Here is a 15,196-nt window from a genome sequence, read left to right on the forward strand (position 1 = left end):
GAGAAAGACCCCAGCTCTCGGCTCGAAAGTGCTTGGTAGGCCATCTCGTCAGCACTAATAGATCATCAGCAGAAGCTCGTCACGGTACTCACCAGGCTGCGAGTGCTTCCGCGGCTCGTGCACCGGCCTCGGCGACAGCGGCTCGGTGTTGCGCGAGACGACACGGCGCAGCGCGCGGTTGGCGGCCGGCTCGTCGGCGCACCACGGCCGGAGCGACTCCACGCCCTCCGCCTCCACCTCCTTCATGAACACCTCGATCAGCTCCTTGCCTAAACAAGATGGCTAATGTTATGATACGTAGAACAGCGATCCGCAAAGTGTGTGCCGCGGCACACTGGTGTGTCGTGGTCGGCAGTAGGTGTGCCTCGGAAAAGGTCATCGTACATAGTTCTACTTTACTCAATAGTCAAACATTCCTGTTTACCCCACAGAGTGATTTTAGTTTTGTATCACTTTTGTAACAAAAAGAACCGAAGTTGCCGAATCTATAAAATCACATTTAGTATTATAAAATAAGTTTAATATTTAGTTTACAATGTAATTTGTTAATGAATAAAAAAATATATAAAAAATAACTATGGTAGATACCGAATATTGTATCAAGATTTAGGGCGGTGGCACAAGAGTATAGTCGCATATGAAGTCAAGTCAAGTAATTACATACCCATGTCAACGTTTGCGTTACAAATTGTCGCCTATGTGCTTTATTAGCCAATTATAGAGAAACAATAGCTATGTACCAATTATCACATGCGTTAATGTCGGAAATTCTGTTTTATTTTTGTCATTGTATTGATTCGTCTTAGTCGTGCCCGGGATTGTAACGGGAAAGTTACTTTTTCAGCGCTGCTACTTTTACAGCAAACTCTATATATACACATACACATCCTAAGCTCTAAAGCATTATTACATAGTTTTGTTACATCCTATATACGAAGTCATATCTTTAGAAGATGACTACTATCCTCAGACAATACACTAGCGAGTCGCGAATACACAAAACGCCAGTACAAATCTACCTATGTGTAGACATAAGTCATAAGATTTGTACTAGCTGTATATACAGAGGCAAAGTACAGACAGACTGACGGACAGACAGACAGACATACTTTCGCATTTACAACATTAGTAAGTATGGAAGTATGGATTTCTCATAGTTACCTTTGGAGATATTAGCGGCGTACTGCTTCATGGCAATCTTCTCCACTGTGTTTTCGAGACCGAAGAAGTTCTTGACGTCGAGCAGCGCGCTCTGCTCGAAGCACGTCCACTCACTGTTCTCCGGGTGCACCTGATGAAGAAAAAAGTTAACTATAATAATTGTAATCCATTTTTATGGCGCCCAACGTGGGGCTTACTCCCGCAACGCAACCTTATTATAAGTTTATTTTTTTACTATTGCTTTTGATTGGCTAGCGTCAAAAAATTAACCAAACAACAACGCTAGTGAACAGGTAAACTCCTGTCAAAAAACCTCAGAAACTGGGCATAAGAGTATACCCGCATAATTTAAGTCTTGTATAAAACATACCCATGATATTGGGCAGGCTATTGTCATCAACTGGCGCCCAACGTGGAGCGAGTAGGCCCCGCATTGGGCGACAAGTGAACTTTATTATTGAAAGAAAAATTAAGCACCATATAACGGAAACCTTCATTAATTTGATTCTAAAAGATTTAACTTATTAAATTAAAATAGCTAAAAGAACATTATCTCCCTATAAAGGCGAATGTCATCAACTGGCGCCCAAAATAGGGAGTTGGACGTGAATGAAATTTAATAAAAGAAAAATTTATTTCAAGACAGAAATGAAATGTTTCCACAAAAATGCTTATATTACATTTCAAGCAACGTTTTGAACGTCCCCATTTCCATCAAACCCTGTAAAGATAACATCACTGTAACCCGAAGGGTGGATAAGGTGTATAATAATGTCTACATTACATGACATGTCACGTTCCGTAACTTGTGACATGAAAAGACCCGTCATGTTATATTGTGTTGATGTTGAATGGGTATTGACTATTGAGTATTGAATGCCATCGCCGTGAAACGGTCGTCTCAATTCCAACGTTAATGGACAAACATAACGACAAAGAAGACGTGTCCGCTACCGGCAATATAGATCTTTTGTGTTTTCTTATCGTCTACTTTTGTTCGTAGTAATAGGATATTATATTACTGAAGTGTTTTTACGCTAGACGCAACACCAGCGTGGACAGTTTTGTTCGACGTTTCACAACGTTTCTATCAATTTTCTGATAGGCGTTTGCAACATGTCAAATTTTGGTTGGATATTATATACTGTAAGTGCTTGTAGCGCGCTCAGACCTTTGCGAAATATTTCCTATTTTATATTTTGTGTAGTCTAGATATAAGATGATAATGTAGTAATCCTGCTAATGTTAATACATGGTTTTTTCGGGGCAGATATCTAAGATTTAGGCTGCGTTTACACCAAACTGTCAGCCTCTGAAAGTGTAGTAGCACGTAGTAGTAAGTTTATGAATTTCCAATTTCCATACACGTTCACTTTTTCGTTCACAACAAATTTACTATTTTTTATGCGCAGGGGAAACCCTTTATGGGTGCCCCGGGTCGGGGATGTGCCTCAGTTAAGCTGAAGCACCCCGGGGGTATGTGGGACTCCCGACGTCGGGCTTACCCACTAAAACCACCTGCGGTTTGCCTTCAGCCGTATACGGAGGGATGTCCTGGATCTTTCTAACACAGGACTCCCTCCACGACGGGCCGGTCTACCTCATAAGGGACCGGACTTCCACCAAGGTAAGGGAACGCTTCGGCAAACTGAAGCGTTCCCCTCGGCGCCGGGGCTAGCTAAGCCGGGCAGGTTCCCATCCTGACCCGGAGCCCCGTGGGACGGAAGTTATTGCCGTTATTGGAGGTTCGCATAGCGACGCCTCCGCACTCCCATCCTACGCCGCGCCGGCGGACAACTAATTTACCTACGCTATTGAATATTATATTGAGCTAGCTAACTTAGCTGCTGTAAACGCTTAATTTGCCTAAAAAAACTAATGCTGTTTTTGGCTTCAAATTCCAATATAAAAATGAATATTATATATCTCTCAAGATATTCCGGCCTGGCCTTCACCCGTTTTCGACCCGGCATCATGAAGTAACAAGCGAGGGCGCACAGCGATCCCTGGGTCACAATATTTCTCCTCTCCTCTCTTCCACTATTTCCGAACTTAACTCTCCCCAGCTAAGGATAGGCAAACATCAAACCAGACACGAAATTCTTCTAAATCTTCAAAATCTGAGCTGTAGATCAGTGATCCGCAAAGTGTGTGCCGCGGCACACTCAGCACACTGGTAGCACACCTCGGAAAAGGTCATCGTACTTAGTCCTAGTGCTAAGTACCAAAAAACGAACATCTCAGAACGATCAACGAAGGGGTAGGAGCTCAGTGTAAGCCCTATACACACTGATTAATTTGTGGTGTACCTCCAATTTTTTTTATTCTCCTGGATGTATCTTGAACACAAAAATTTGCAGAACACTGCTGCTGCTGTAGATAACTGTGGACAAACAATAAACATTCCTCCTTTAAAAGCAAAAATTTACCCTTCTTTTTGGCTCAGTAGTCGGTTAAAAAGATCTTCCTACCCATGTTTGATGATATCCTTGGCTTGCTCGTTACATACTCAGTAAACATGACACCTGAATCATACATGAGGACACGAAACCTACCTCAATAAAGCTGATAATAAAAAGAGAATTGTATCACAAAATATGTTAACATATCTTGGATTCGACGAAAAAAAACCAATAATTTATTGATCGGCTTCATTATCTAATCGAGTGGAAAGATAAAAACTATTAGGAGGTGGAATTTTTCATTCATGAGTTATTTTACTTTGGCTTGGTGCCGTTCCTAATATTTTAGGCAGAATGTGGCCACGAGCCGAGTCACAACTCACAAATATAATATAATATATCACTTTGATACGAAGTTTTGTGCATTGCTTCGTGGTTCAGACCATGCTTTTTATACATGACCATGACCATGAACGCCGTACATTTTTGCAGCGCAGGGGCCAAAGGCCATGGGTCGCAACTCGCAACCCTTATCACCTCACCACACTACCTATACCGCTCAAAAATTACGACATAGTGCTCAGAGTTATTTTCAGACATAATATCAGCCTTCTAAGCGATATTCACGTAGGACGTCGGTTCATTTCACTCGTTAATTTTCTTCATGGGCTTGTGTCTAATAGTGTAGATATCATACCGTAGAGACGAGTTAACCAAATAGTGCTAACCATGCATTTTCCTCGACCGTGAGCCGCACGTGTCAATTATTGTGTATGCAAACTGCCGCGTGTGAATCACGGACTCGCTTGACATGTCACTACTAGTCGCTCTAAACTACGCGATCAATGCCGTTGTTAATTGTTTCAAGATACAAGATAATATGCTCAGTTTAAATCTGGAAGGTTAAAGTTAAGGGGGAAGAAAGCAAAATTGACGAATTAATAATTCATTTTTTTACTTGAAAATAAGCCACGAACTGATTCGAATTGATTCTGAATCTTTTGAACAAAGATACTACATATAGTACGGGAGCCCTAGAACAAATCTTTTTGTGATTACTAACAAGCTAATTTTTTGTGAGTAGCTTCATTTTGATAAGACGAACAACATTTTTATTTTCGAAAAATCTCGAAAGTGGTAGCTAACAGAGATAGAAAGGATTTCATACTTTGACTTGATGGTCCTAAAATATGGATTGTTCTATTTGTAGGACAATGTTACTCTTAAATTATATGACTATTAATCTATCAATATACAAAAAATCAGCTCAGTAGGGTACGGCTATAGGGTTCTGTAATCAACAAAACTTGGTTGACTGCTGAACCCTAAAACGGAACACTAACAAGCAGATTTTTTGTATATTGGTATATTTTGGTAGGTTAGTAGTTATATAATTTAAGAGTAACATTGTCCTACAAATAAAACAATCCATATTTTAGGACCATCAAGTCAAAGTGTGAAATCCTTTCTATCTCTGTTAGCTGTTTTTCGAAAATAAAAATGTTGTTCGTCTTATCAAAATGACTCACAAATAATTAGCTTGTTAGTAATCCCAAAAAATATAGTTCTAGGGCTCCCGTACTAATATTCGCGAGTCTATACTCTACTAGCGGAAACACGATATCTTAAAGTTTTCTCTATATAAAAAATCACAAAGATGCATCTATTTTTGAGATTTCCAAAACGGTACATTCAACTGAGTACTGAGGGACTGGACTAGCGGATTATTTAAATTTTGTACATTCATAGAGTTATTAAAAAAAATCTGTTTTCGCACCTATTCCGCGTCGTCCTTTTTCACCTAGCATAATATAAATGACGGACTTCAGTGTGAAGAGAGAAGAAATATGTTTTATTTTTTGCTTTATTCGCCCTCTTAACAAACATCTTTAGGGCCAGACGAACTAGTAGAGTCTTACGTAGAGTTTGCCCGTTCAAACGAATCATAAAAGATGATTGAATGCACACAATTACCAAAAAATCCATTGTTTACCTCCAAGATTCTCCGGAACAAATATAAGAAAAACCTTCGGATATCGCAGAGAGAATGTTATGAGGTTGTAATTCGGAGACGAGTCAACCGAATACGAATTCCGACGATATTGATAATAGAGATCAAGACACGTGTAGGATATAATTATTAGATAGAAGGCATATATTTGGGAACCAACCAACATGCGTAATTGTCATGTTCTTGTACATACATACAAGGTGTAACAAAACTAAGTGATTACACTTTAGGGTGTTTATGTGCTCCTTGTATAGAGCTCATTGTGAAAATAGCAGCGCTGTAAAAGTTTCTTTTAATTTTTTAAACTCGTAGCGCTGGGTAGCGCCTATACAAATCACAAAACAGGATTTGTTCTTTCAGCGAATCAAGCAATAACGTCGAGCAAAACCCACGGTTCGGGATTTCGTCCACACATTCAGCATTGCTCGATAGTTTTATTCTAAATCGATATATTTCATTCCATCAATTCGGCTCGATCCGGTTCCATCAATCCTTCGAGCGGCTCGATGCAAGCCTTCGAGCTGTCAGGAGCTTTTGCGGTCCACACAGTAACTCGATTTGGAGTAAAACTATTAAGCAAAACCGTATGTGAGTACTTAGCTTAAGGGACACATGCACACCCTAAAGTATTATCGCTTAGTTTCGGTACACCCTGTGTATCCGACAAGATATTCGTAATGTTTCAGTATTTGGACGATGATGATGATCACAAGTATGAAATAACGAGCGACTGTTGGGATGAAAAACCCGTGAAGGCATAATAGGTGTATTGTGTACGTCAGGGATGGCAAACCTTTTCGTATCAACGTGCCCTTTCTGAAGAAATCTTTCTGAAGAAGTAATTTAAAACTTGCTATTCAATATTTTTGTGATTCGGTACGTATTTCAAAATTTGGCTAATTTGGTGCTCACAATGTGGATGTGGATCTATAACCTTCATTGTTGGTAAAATATAATTATTTCGATACTAGTTTTGTGACCAGTAGCGTGCTCTACATTTTATGCTATCAGTTATACTGACAGCACGCATGCCATTGGTTTGCCATCCCTGGTGTACGTCTTTAGGTGGAAAGGACGAGTTTACCAGAGACAGAAGTAAAACAGGGGCTTCAAGGTAATGCTGGCTTCTCGCGGCCGGTAATATCACCGCCGCGCCGCGCCGAGCTGATTCGTACGAGCGAGCACGAGCCAACAGGCGAGTCCGCGCTACCCGTTCTCACAGCGCGTTATAATTATCACTAGCCGCTCGAGCCGCGCCGAGCCGCGCCGAGCCGCGCCTATGATGTTACCGACTTCAATCGGATCGGACGCGCCGGCTCGAGCCACTACCTTCACATGGCGCGTGGCTGGAGCTGGCGTATCGCGGCTCGTGATATTAATCGTGACACTGGATGACACGTCGTCCCCCATGTCACGCGCTATCATGACGTTATCAATATTTGCCCGACACTGTGTACAATATAACAATGTGTGTATACACACGGCTGTCGCGTGCGAGCGTATACAACTATACATACACGTATGAACATATTTCATAATAACACGTAAACACGTAAAATATACAATAATATACAATAGTAACACGTAAAATTTGACGTGGGAGAGCCATGCTTCGGCACGAATGGGCCGGCTCGACCGGAGAAATACCACGTCCTCACAGAAAACCGGCGTGAAACAGCGCTTCCGCTGTGTTTCGCCGAGTGAGTGAGTTTACCGGAGGCCCAATCCCCTACCCTTTTTCTTTCCCTACCCTCCCCTATTTCCTTCCGTACCCTCCCCTATTCCCTTCCGTACTCTCACCTATCCCCTTCCCTACCCTCCCCTATTACCCCTTAAAAGGCTGGCAACGCACCTGCAGCTCTTCTGATGCTGCGAGTGTCCATGGGCGACGGAAGTTGCTTTCCATCAGGTGACCCGTTTGCTCGTTTGTCCCCTTATTTCATAAAAAAAAAAAAAAAAAAAACAATTACCTTTATCAATAGCTACCTATTATTAGAGATTAATAGCATTTACGGGTTGGCAAAGTAGCCCAAAGAATCCGTACTAATATTATAAATGCGAAAGTGTGTCTGTCTGTTACCTCTTCACATCCAAACCGCCAAACCGATTTTGCTGAAATTTGGCATGGAGATACTTTAGAGTCCCGGGAAAGGACAAAGGATATAGTACAAGAAAAATGTACGGTTCCCGCGCGATTAACGAATTTTGGCGCAACGGAGTTGCGGACGTAATCTATTATTATGATATTTTATAACAGTTTGTAGTTTATACACAACAAAAGAGTAGTGTACTATGCGAAAGAGTAGTTACTATGGGAAACCAATTAACTACGTCGAACCAAAGATTTAATACTCACAAGTTACAACTGAGCACGAAGCGATATACAGGGTGTAACAAAACAAAGTGGTAATACTTTAGGGTGTGTAATGTGTACAGTGTATGTGTCCCTTACATAGAGTTCACTGTGGAAGTAGCAGCACTGAAAGAACAATTTTTTTGTGATTTAAGTATGGGCAAGCGTCCCAGCGTGATGAATTTTTCCATACAAAAGTAAACAAAAGTTACTTTTTAGCGCTGCTACTTTCACCGTGAACTCTATACAGGGAACCCATACACCCCTATAGTGTTATCACTTAGTTTTGTTACATTACACCCTGTATATGAAACAGGTTTAATTAGAGATTTTGCGCTCGATAGAAACATCCCAGAGCGAGAGATCTTTCGTGGCCTCTGAATAATTGCGAATTTCTCAAGATAACATTAACATATTGTAACAATGAAGCAATACATGCGATTTTACATACAAATCAACAACTTAATATTCATACTCGGGAGAAGCAAATGTTTATTTCTCCGAAACGAGTAAATGTTCAGTGTTCAACCACGAAGCAAAATTACGTAGTACGTTTGTAACTTTGTACTCTTTGATGTCTACAATCACAGAAAACAATAAAAATTGAAATTATATATTTTGGGAAAATGTATATTATGTATTTCATATCGTAAGCGATATGAAATACATAATATATGAATAGGGATAAGTCCCTATTCTAAATTCTGAATAGTCCAAAGCAACTTTTCGTCGACTCGTCGATGTGAAATATTTAGATCATAAAATGTAATATTAGTGTTGTGGATATTCTTCAAATTACTGATTAATTAAAACATCCACGGTTTTGTAATTAGATATTTTACTGCAGTTGTACGGAATACATAGGAAAAATTCTAACAAAAAGTAAATGTCTAAAAAATGTCATAGAGAAAAAACAATAATTCAAAAACATAATAAAACTCCTAAGAATCCACCACAATAAGTATGGTTTACAAAATATTTTGATGGGATGGCATAGTCTACACTCCACATTCTACATTAATTTTTCAAAGAGTTGTCTGACATTGACTTTTCGTAGAGTTTTTTCGTAGTCTTACATGGACTTTTCTAACTGTTGTCTAAGTATATGAACTTTTGGAAGACTTGTCTTACATGGACTTATCGTAGAGTTGTTCTACATTGCCTTTCGGAGAGACTTACAGCGTTTACAGACAAACAACACTTATAGTCAACGGCAGCCGTCGACTACCGTCGACACTCGAGAAGTATCAAAAAAATCTTGCAGAAAAATCCAGCGACTGCCGTCGACGCCACTGCCGTTAGTCTTTAAGAAGCCTTAGGACTACTCACATAGTATTTGCACTTCTCGACAACGCCGACGCGAGCGGCAAAGGTCTCGTTGGTGGCCTCGATCTCCAGCACCCGCCCGCGAAGGTCCAGGTGGTTCTTCTGGATGAAGTACACGTAGTCCACGCCGATCATCTGCAGACAATAATGAAGATGAAGTCCAGAATGATCGTTATGCTGGCTTCTCACGGCGCGTAATATCACGAGCCGCTCGTGCCGCGATGAGCCGCGCCTTTGAAGAACGAATGCAATCAGATCGGACGCGCCTGCTCGAGCCAGCCCGCGCCACCTCGAGCCACTACCTTCACACGGCGCGTGGCTCGAGCTAGCGCGGCGCGGCTCGTGATATACGCGCCGTGAGAAGCCAACTTAACGACGAAGATGGTAATTGCGTTGAAGACGCATGTCAGGTTAAAGTCATTAGCGCCACTTAAAACTGGCAAGAAGGAAATCCTGCGTATACCTTGTAATCAGACTGATTTGGGTATGTCTGTTTACAAGCTGTAATTACCATGTTATTAAATTTCAAACAAATATAAAGTCACTTGGATTTCCCTTATAGGGCAACTTGGAATCCGCTCGTTCTTCTGGAGACGACGGAAGTGCGGGAGTCTCACAGCCCGTCGTCACAAAAATACATCCGCAGTCCCTATTTACCCTAAAGAGGCACATAATCTTATGCTGCGTTTTTATACTTGCTAAGGCTTGACCAGCGTCCACAAGCACAAGCGTGTTAAGAGAGTATCTGGCTTGGCTTGCGTGAGCTTGTGAACGATGGTATCCGATCCGGTGTAGTATCAAAGGGCGCTTGTTTGGATGTACGACTTCCAAATGCCAAGCGAGATTTGTGGACGCTTTTGCCTTGTGGGTGCTTGTCAAGCCTTGGAAAGCATGGAAACCCAGCATTACCTTTTTGAGCAGATACGGCGCCTCCACGTTGAGCTGGCAGCGGCGCGTGGTGTGGCGCTGCGAGTCGTCGGCGGACCAGCTGTCCTCCGTGATGGCGCACTCCAGCACCACCGGGATCTGCGGGCAGCTCGGGAAACGCCGCTCGTACGCCTGACAGAAAAGGGAGACATGTAGAGGAGGCTTTAGTAATAATAACTCCCACACCGGTTTCGGTGACGCTGGCCCGTTTCATTGAAACCAGGCCAGTAACGCAGGAGTAATTTTATAGTGCCCAAGTGTGTGCGCAGTATACAAGAGCACTCTCTATTCCTTTTACGAAGACCGACTCGACTGACGAGAGCTCAGGCGCAGGACCGACTTTTTACATGCCCATCCGACGCATGGATAATCTTGTTAGACGGGTGATCAGCGTGCATTGTCCTAACCAAACTTGGAAAAAACATGTTTCCAACGCGGGAACCAAACCCACTACCTCCGAATCCCGCTCCGCTCTTAACTACTGGACCACGGAGACGTTAAAAGTCGACATTTTTTTAGGTTTAAGCAAGTTCATATCACTTGGTAGTACTTTGCAAGCTCTTGGTATCTTCCTATCACAGTCAGCACATCTTCACTTTACGAGATTCGAGAAGATCTATTAAAAAGGTATCAAAGGAAGCAGAAATTAAAGCAATTAATTATTTAATAAGCCCTACACATTGCTAATTATTCATTTTAATTGTACGGGCATTTAGATCACTGAGTCTCTTTGGGACATACAAGGAGAATGTAATGTGTCTCAAATAGACTTTAGAGAATTTCCTTACGAATTAATGTCTATTTGTAAAAGATATTATTATTAGATATTATTATTACTATTTGTATATTTTAGATTGTATTTTTTAAGTGTTTAGATTGTCCTCTGTATCTTACTTACTAATTTCCTTATCTATAATAAAAAACTCCTATTTGTAAATGTTAATTAAAAGTAAACGTTTCGACTGGCCCTACACAGGCTATGCCTTTAGTGTATATTGTAATTTTTCCGGAAATAAATTATTTGTATTTGTAAACTTAGTGGTCGCGTAAAGTATTCAGGAGACCCTAATCTTAAATCCTATTTGTGCGAGCGTGTGAATGGACGATGGAGAGTATTGATCGTGTGGCCCTGACCAGCCAGCAGCTGTATGTGACAAATTTCCTCGAAATTATTTAACAGTTTAACACCAATTACATCATAAAATACGGAATCGGGGATATTGCCACCAAAAAGTTTGAGAACCGCAGCTGTAATCTATAGAAATTGTAGAAAAACAAATATTAAGTGTAGTCAACATTTTCAGATGTCAACTTACTTGCTAGAACACTACGTTTCACGTGGAGTGTTCTCTACACGTGCCTGGTTATTGCTGCCCAGTAAACGAATGATTCTGGTTGGAAAAGTCGAAAGCAATAATATTTACTACGGAAATTTGTTTGGACTACTTAGGAGATAAACTTACTAAAAGTCCTGACCCCTCCGAGGGCAGCTGATCGCATCGGCTTAATATTGGATCGATTTGATCACATTATTCTGGTTTTGGACTGGCATACAGAGAGTTCTGACATAAATTCGATCTATTGTGACTTGAACAGGCAGTAGACTTCAAATTGATGAAGATTGAGTACTTACATAAATAGTTGAGGTGTAGCCGAATTCGGAAAAAGGCACTATTAGATAGGAAACATTATTTAATACTTTTTAGTTCACATTTTGTTTTTACCTTGAAAGTCGGTTTTAATTTTTTGTTAAAAATAATAATTATATTCGTAAGTGGAACAGTTTTTTCGAACTGCCTATCACTCTTCGTCAGTGCATGGGATATCTGCTGGAGGGTCAAGTTAATCTGAAGGATTCTTCACAGCACGTTAGTTTTACATTGCTTTCACAACGTGCCCTAAGCGATCTCGTACATATATTTAAACTGTTCAGCCAGTTTCTTCATAAACATGTAACTGCTTTCAACCTTTTGTCCATGGAGCAGGGAGCTGCACATATAGGTTCACTAGAATGCAATTTCAGGCAGGGCAGATGACCAACTAATGTTATTTTTGCCAAAATAATCATTCTTCCTAGGTCTAGATCGAATTTTCGCTAATGGTACATCATCCTCAAATAAAAACTCTTGGTCACTTTCTGAAGGAATATCACTTTGTGATGAAGAGCTTCTTTGCACTACAGTTGGCTCTTCGCCTTCGGAATCAGACGCTCATGTCAACATCATGATTTACGATACATTTAGTCGATTTTATTCCGTTTATTGGCAGGTATTACACGCATCAATATTATCATGGTTCTAGTATCACGCGATTCACAAGTGTACTGTGATACTGCGATTCGGCCTATTGCACCATCAATATTATCACGGAATCGTGATAATATTGATGCGTGTAATACCTGCCATTGACGTACATCATGACACGGCAGCATTTCTTAATTTAGCAGGGTTGATTTATGTGTTTGAAGCGTTTGCTAAATTATTACTTAGGTATTTTTAGAATTGGAAAGGGCAGCAGCGGCCTGCGTCAAATAACGCTCACGAACAATAAAAAAAAGTAAAATTAGAACATAGTACCTGTTCAGATTAACAAAAATTCGCAGGTATCTTTGGAGCTACAAGTCTTACTTCTTCACAGATTAAAAAATCATATATTTTCCGTGATAGAAATTATCCCATCTACGTTGGGATTCAAGGTATCTTATTTAACCACTAGCTGGTGCCCGCGACTTCGTCCGCGTCAGCATAGTAGATCTCGTCCCAAATCAAATAAAACCGTATGTTTAGTGTAGTTTTTAACTTTGTTCTTAAAAAAGGAGAAATATGTCTCCGCGACATCGTTTTGTTGAAAGAAAAAATTTTGGGAGGGGCCAAGAAACAACCGGCGCCGAAGCTCGCTGCATATAAATCAAACGACACTCGAAATCTGTATAGATAATAACAAAGATGGATAGTTTTCTCCTTTTTGTTTTTATGGTTCCTTATACAAAGGGTTTTTGTGGTTCCTTATACAAAGGGTTTAAGCAAACGTCAAACGCAAACGTCAATAAACTTTCATGTTTCTAACTCAAGAAATGACGGACTTTCATTCAAACTTTCAACTCCAATTTCACCCCCTTGGGGGTAGAATTTCTAACGCTTAAATACCTATCCATTCATTTTTAATCAGCAGTCCAAAAATAAACTTTCATGTTTCTAACTTAAGAAATGACGGACTTTCATTAAAACTTCAACCCCTATTTCACCCCCTTGGGGGTAGAATTTTCAGAGACGCTTAAACACGTATCCAATCATTTTTAATCAGTAACCCAAACATAAAATTTCATGTTTCTAACTCAAGAAATAACGGCGTTACATTCAAACTTTCAACCCCAATTTCACCCCCTTGGGGGTAGAATTTCCAAAAACGTTTAAATACGTATCCATTCATTTTTAATCAGTAACCCAAAAATAAAGTTTCATGTTTCTAACTCAAGAAATGACGAACTTTCATTAAAACTTTCAACCCTAATTGCACCCCCTTCGGGGTAAAATTTTCAAAATTCCTTCCTTAGTGTGTCTACTTAATAAAACAACCCTACTCACCAAATTTCGTGGCTGTAACTTTTACAGTTTTTGCTCAGCGATGATGAATCAGTCAGTCAGTCAGGACATGTAATTTTATAAGTATAGATTTTTATCCAAATCGGATAAGCGATTATAGTTGTAAGAACAAGTAACAGACACATTTTTGCATTAATCATAATAATTATTATTTATTTGTAAAGACGAGGATTATAATAATACGAGGGCTGCTATTTATGTATCCGGAACTGGCCACTTACAAGAACAATATTTAAAAAGTAATTACAACATTTGAAAATAGAACTCTTTGGTTGAAGAATACATTTTGTTTCATGTGACTGTCAATTATTTTTCCATTGTGGCGTCATTTTGAAAATTGCGTGTCTTCATTTGCCATGGATTTAACGCGTGAACATTGTCGTGCAATGATTTACTACGATTTTCGGCGTGGGCTAAATCAACAACAGTGCTTTATTCAACTCACCGCAACTTTTGGAGATGAAGCACCATCAAAAACCACTGTTTATCACTGGTACAGTGAGTTTAATCGTGGGCGGTCTATGCTCACGGATGAAAATAAGGAAGGTCGCCCAAAAACAGCTGTTGTCCCACAAAATATAGATGCTGTGCGGGAACTAATAATGCGTGATCGTCATGTTACATATCGCGAGATAGAGGCGTCCTTAGGCATAAGTATGACGAGCATACATAAGATATTACACGAACATTTGGCTGTAAAAAAAATATGTTCGCGTTGGATTCCGCACAACTTGACAATCGATCAAAAACGGGCTCGTGTCGATTGGTGCAAAAAAATGATAAAAAAATACAACCGTGGTACGTCAAAAGCCGTTTATAATATCTCAATGAGTTTCTAAAATACTAGAGTAGCAATGTCTTACAAAAGATTCTCAGAAATGCGTAACCACTTTTTTGTTCAAAAGACAATGTCAAGTCATATATTCGATATGTCATTATGTATGTGAGATATGCCTGCAGGCATCTTCGAAGTGGCAACGCGTTGCTACCGTAAACTTCCAATCTAGTTACGTTAGTAACATAGAATATCATTGTAATATCTACACAGGTGATGAAGCTTGGATCTATGCATATGACCCCGAAACTAAACAACAGTCAACGGTGTGGGTGTTCCAAGATGAGCCGAAACCAACAAAAGTTACTCGTGCAAAAAGTACTTTGAAGCAAATGGTCGCCTGTTTTTTTGGAATTAATGGACATGTGGCTACAGTGCCATTAGAGAATCGTAAAACGGTTAATTCTGAATGGTATACGACCATTTGTTTACCAGAAGTCTTTGAAGAAATAGGAAAGGACAACCGACAACGCAGAATCATATTACATCACGACAATGCTAGCTGTCACACCTCAGCTGAAACAACTCAGTTTTTAGAGGGTCAAAAGATCGAATTGACTGGTCATCCGCCGTACAGCC

General features: G+C 40.2%; 1 protein-coding gene across 2 annotated transcripts in view; it reads right to left on the reverse strand.

Moving 5' to 3' along the window:
• LOC121732977 (protein real-time) overlaps positions 1–15,196 on the reverse strand; it is a 68,098-nt gene that overhangs the window by 44,260 nt on the left and 8,642 nt on the right. For both annotated transcript variants that reach the window (XM_042123033.1, XM_042123032.1), the window contains exons 2-5: positions 10,163–10,312; positions 9,257–9,388; positions 1,162–1,291; positions 93–269 (exon numbers count right to left, since the gene is read on the reverse strand). In XM_042123033.1, coding sequence (XP_041978967.1) covers positions 93–269; positions 1,162–1,291; positions 9,257–9,388; positions 10,163–10,312 — 589 coding nt within the window. The remainder of the gene's footprint in view (positions 1–92; positions 270–1,161; positions 1,292–9,256; positions 9,389–10,162; positions 10,313–15,196) is intronic.

The sequence above is a fragment of the Aricia agestis genome, chromosome 13 (assembly GCF_905147365.1).
Source record: "Aricia agestis chromosome 13, ilAriAges1.1, whole genome shotgun sequence".
NCBI lineage: Eukaryota > Metazoa > Arthropoda > Insecta > Lepidoptera > Lycaenidae > Aricia > Aricia agestis.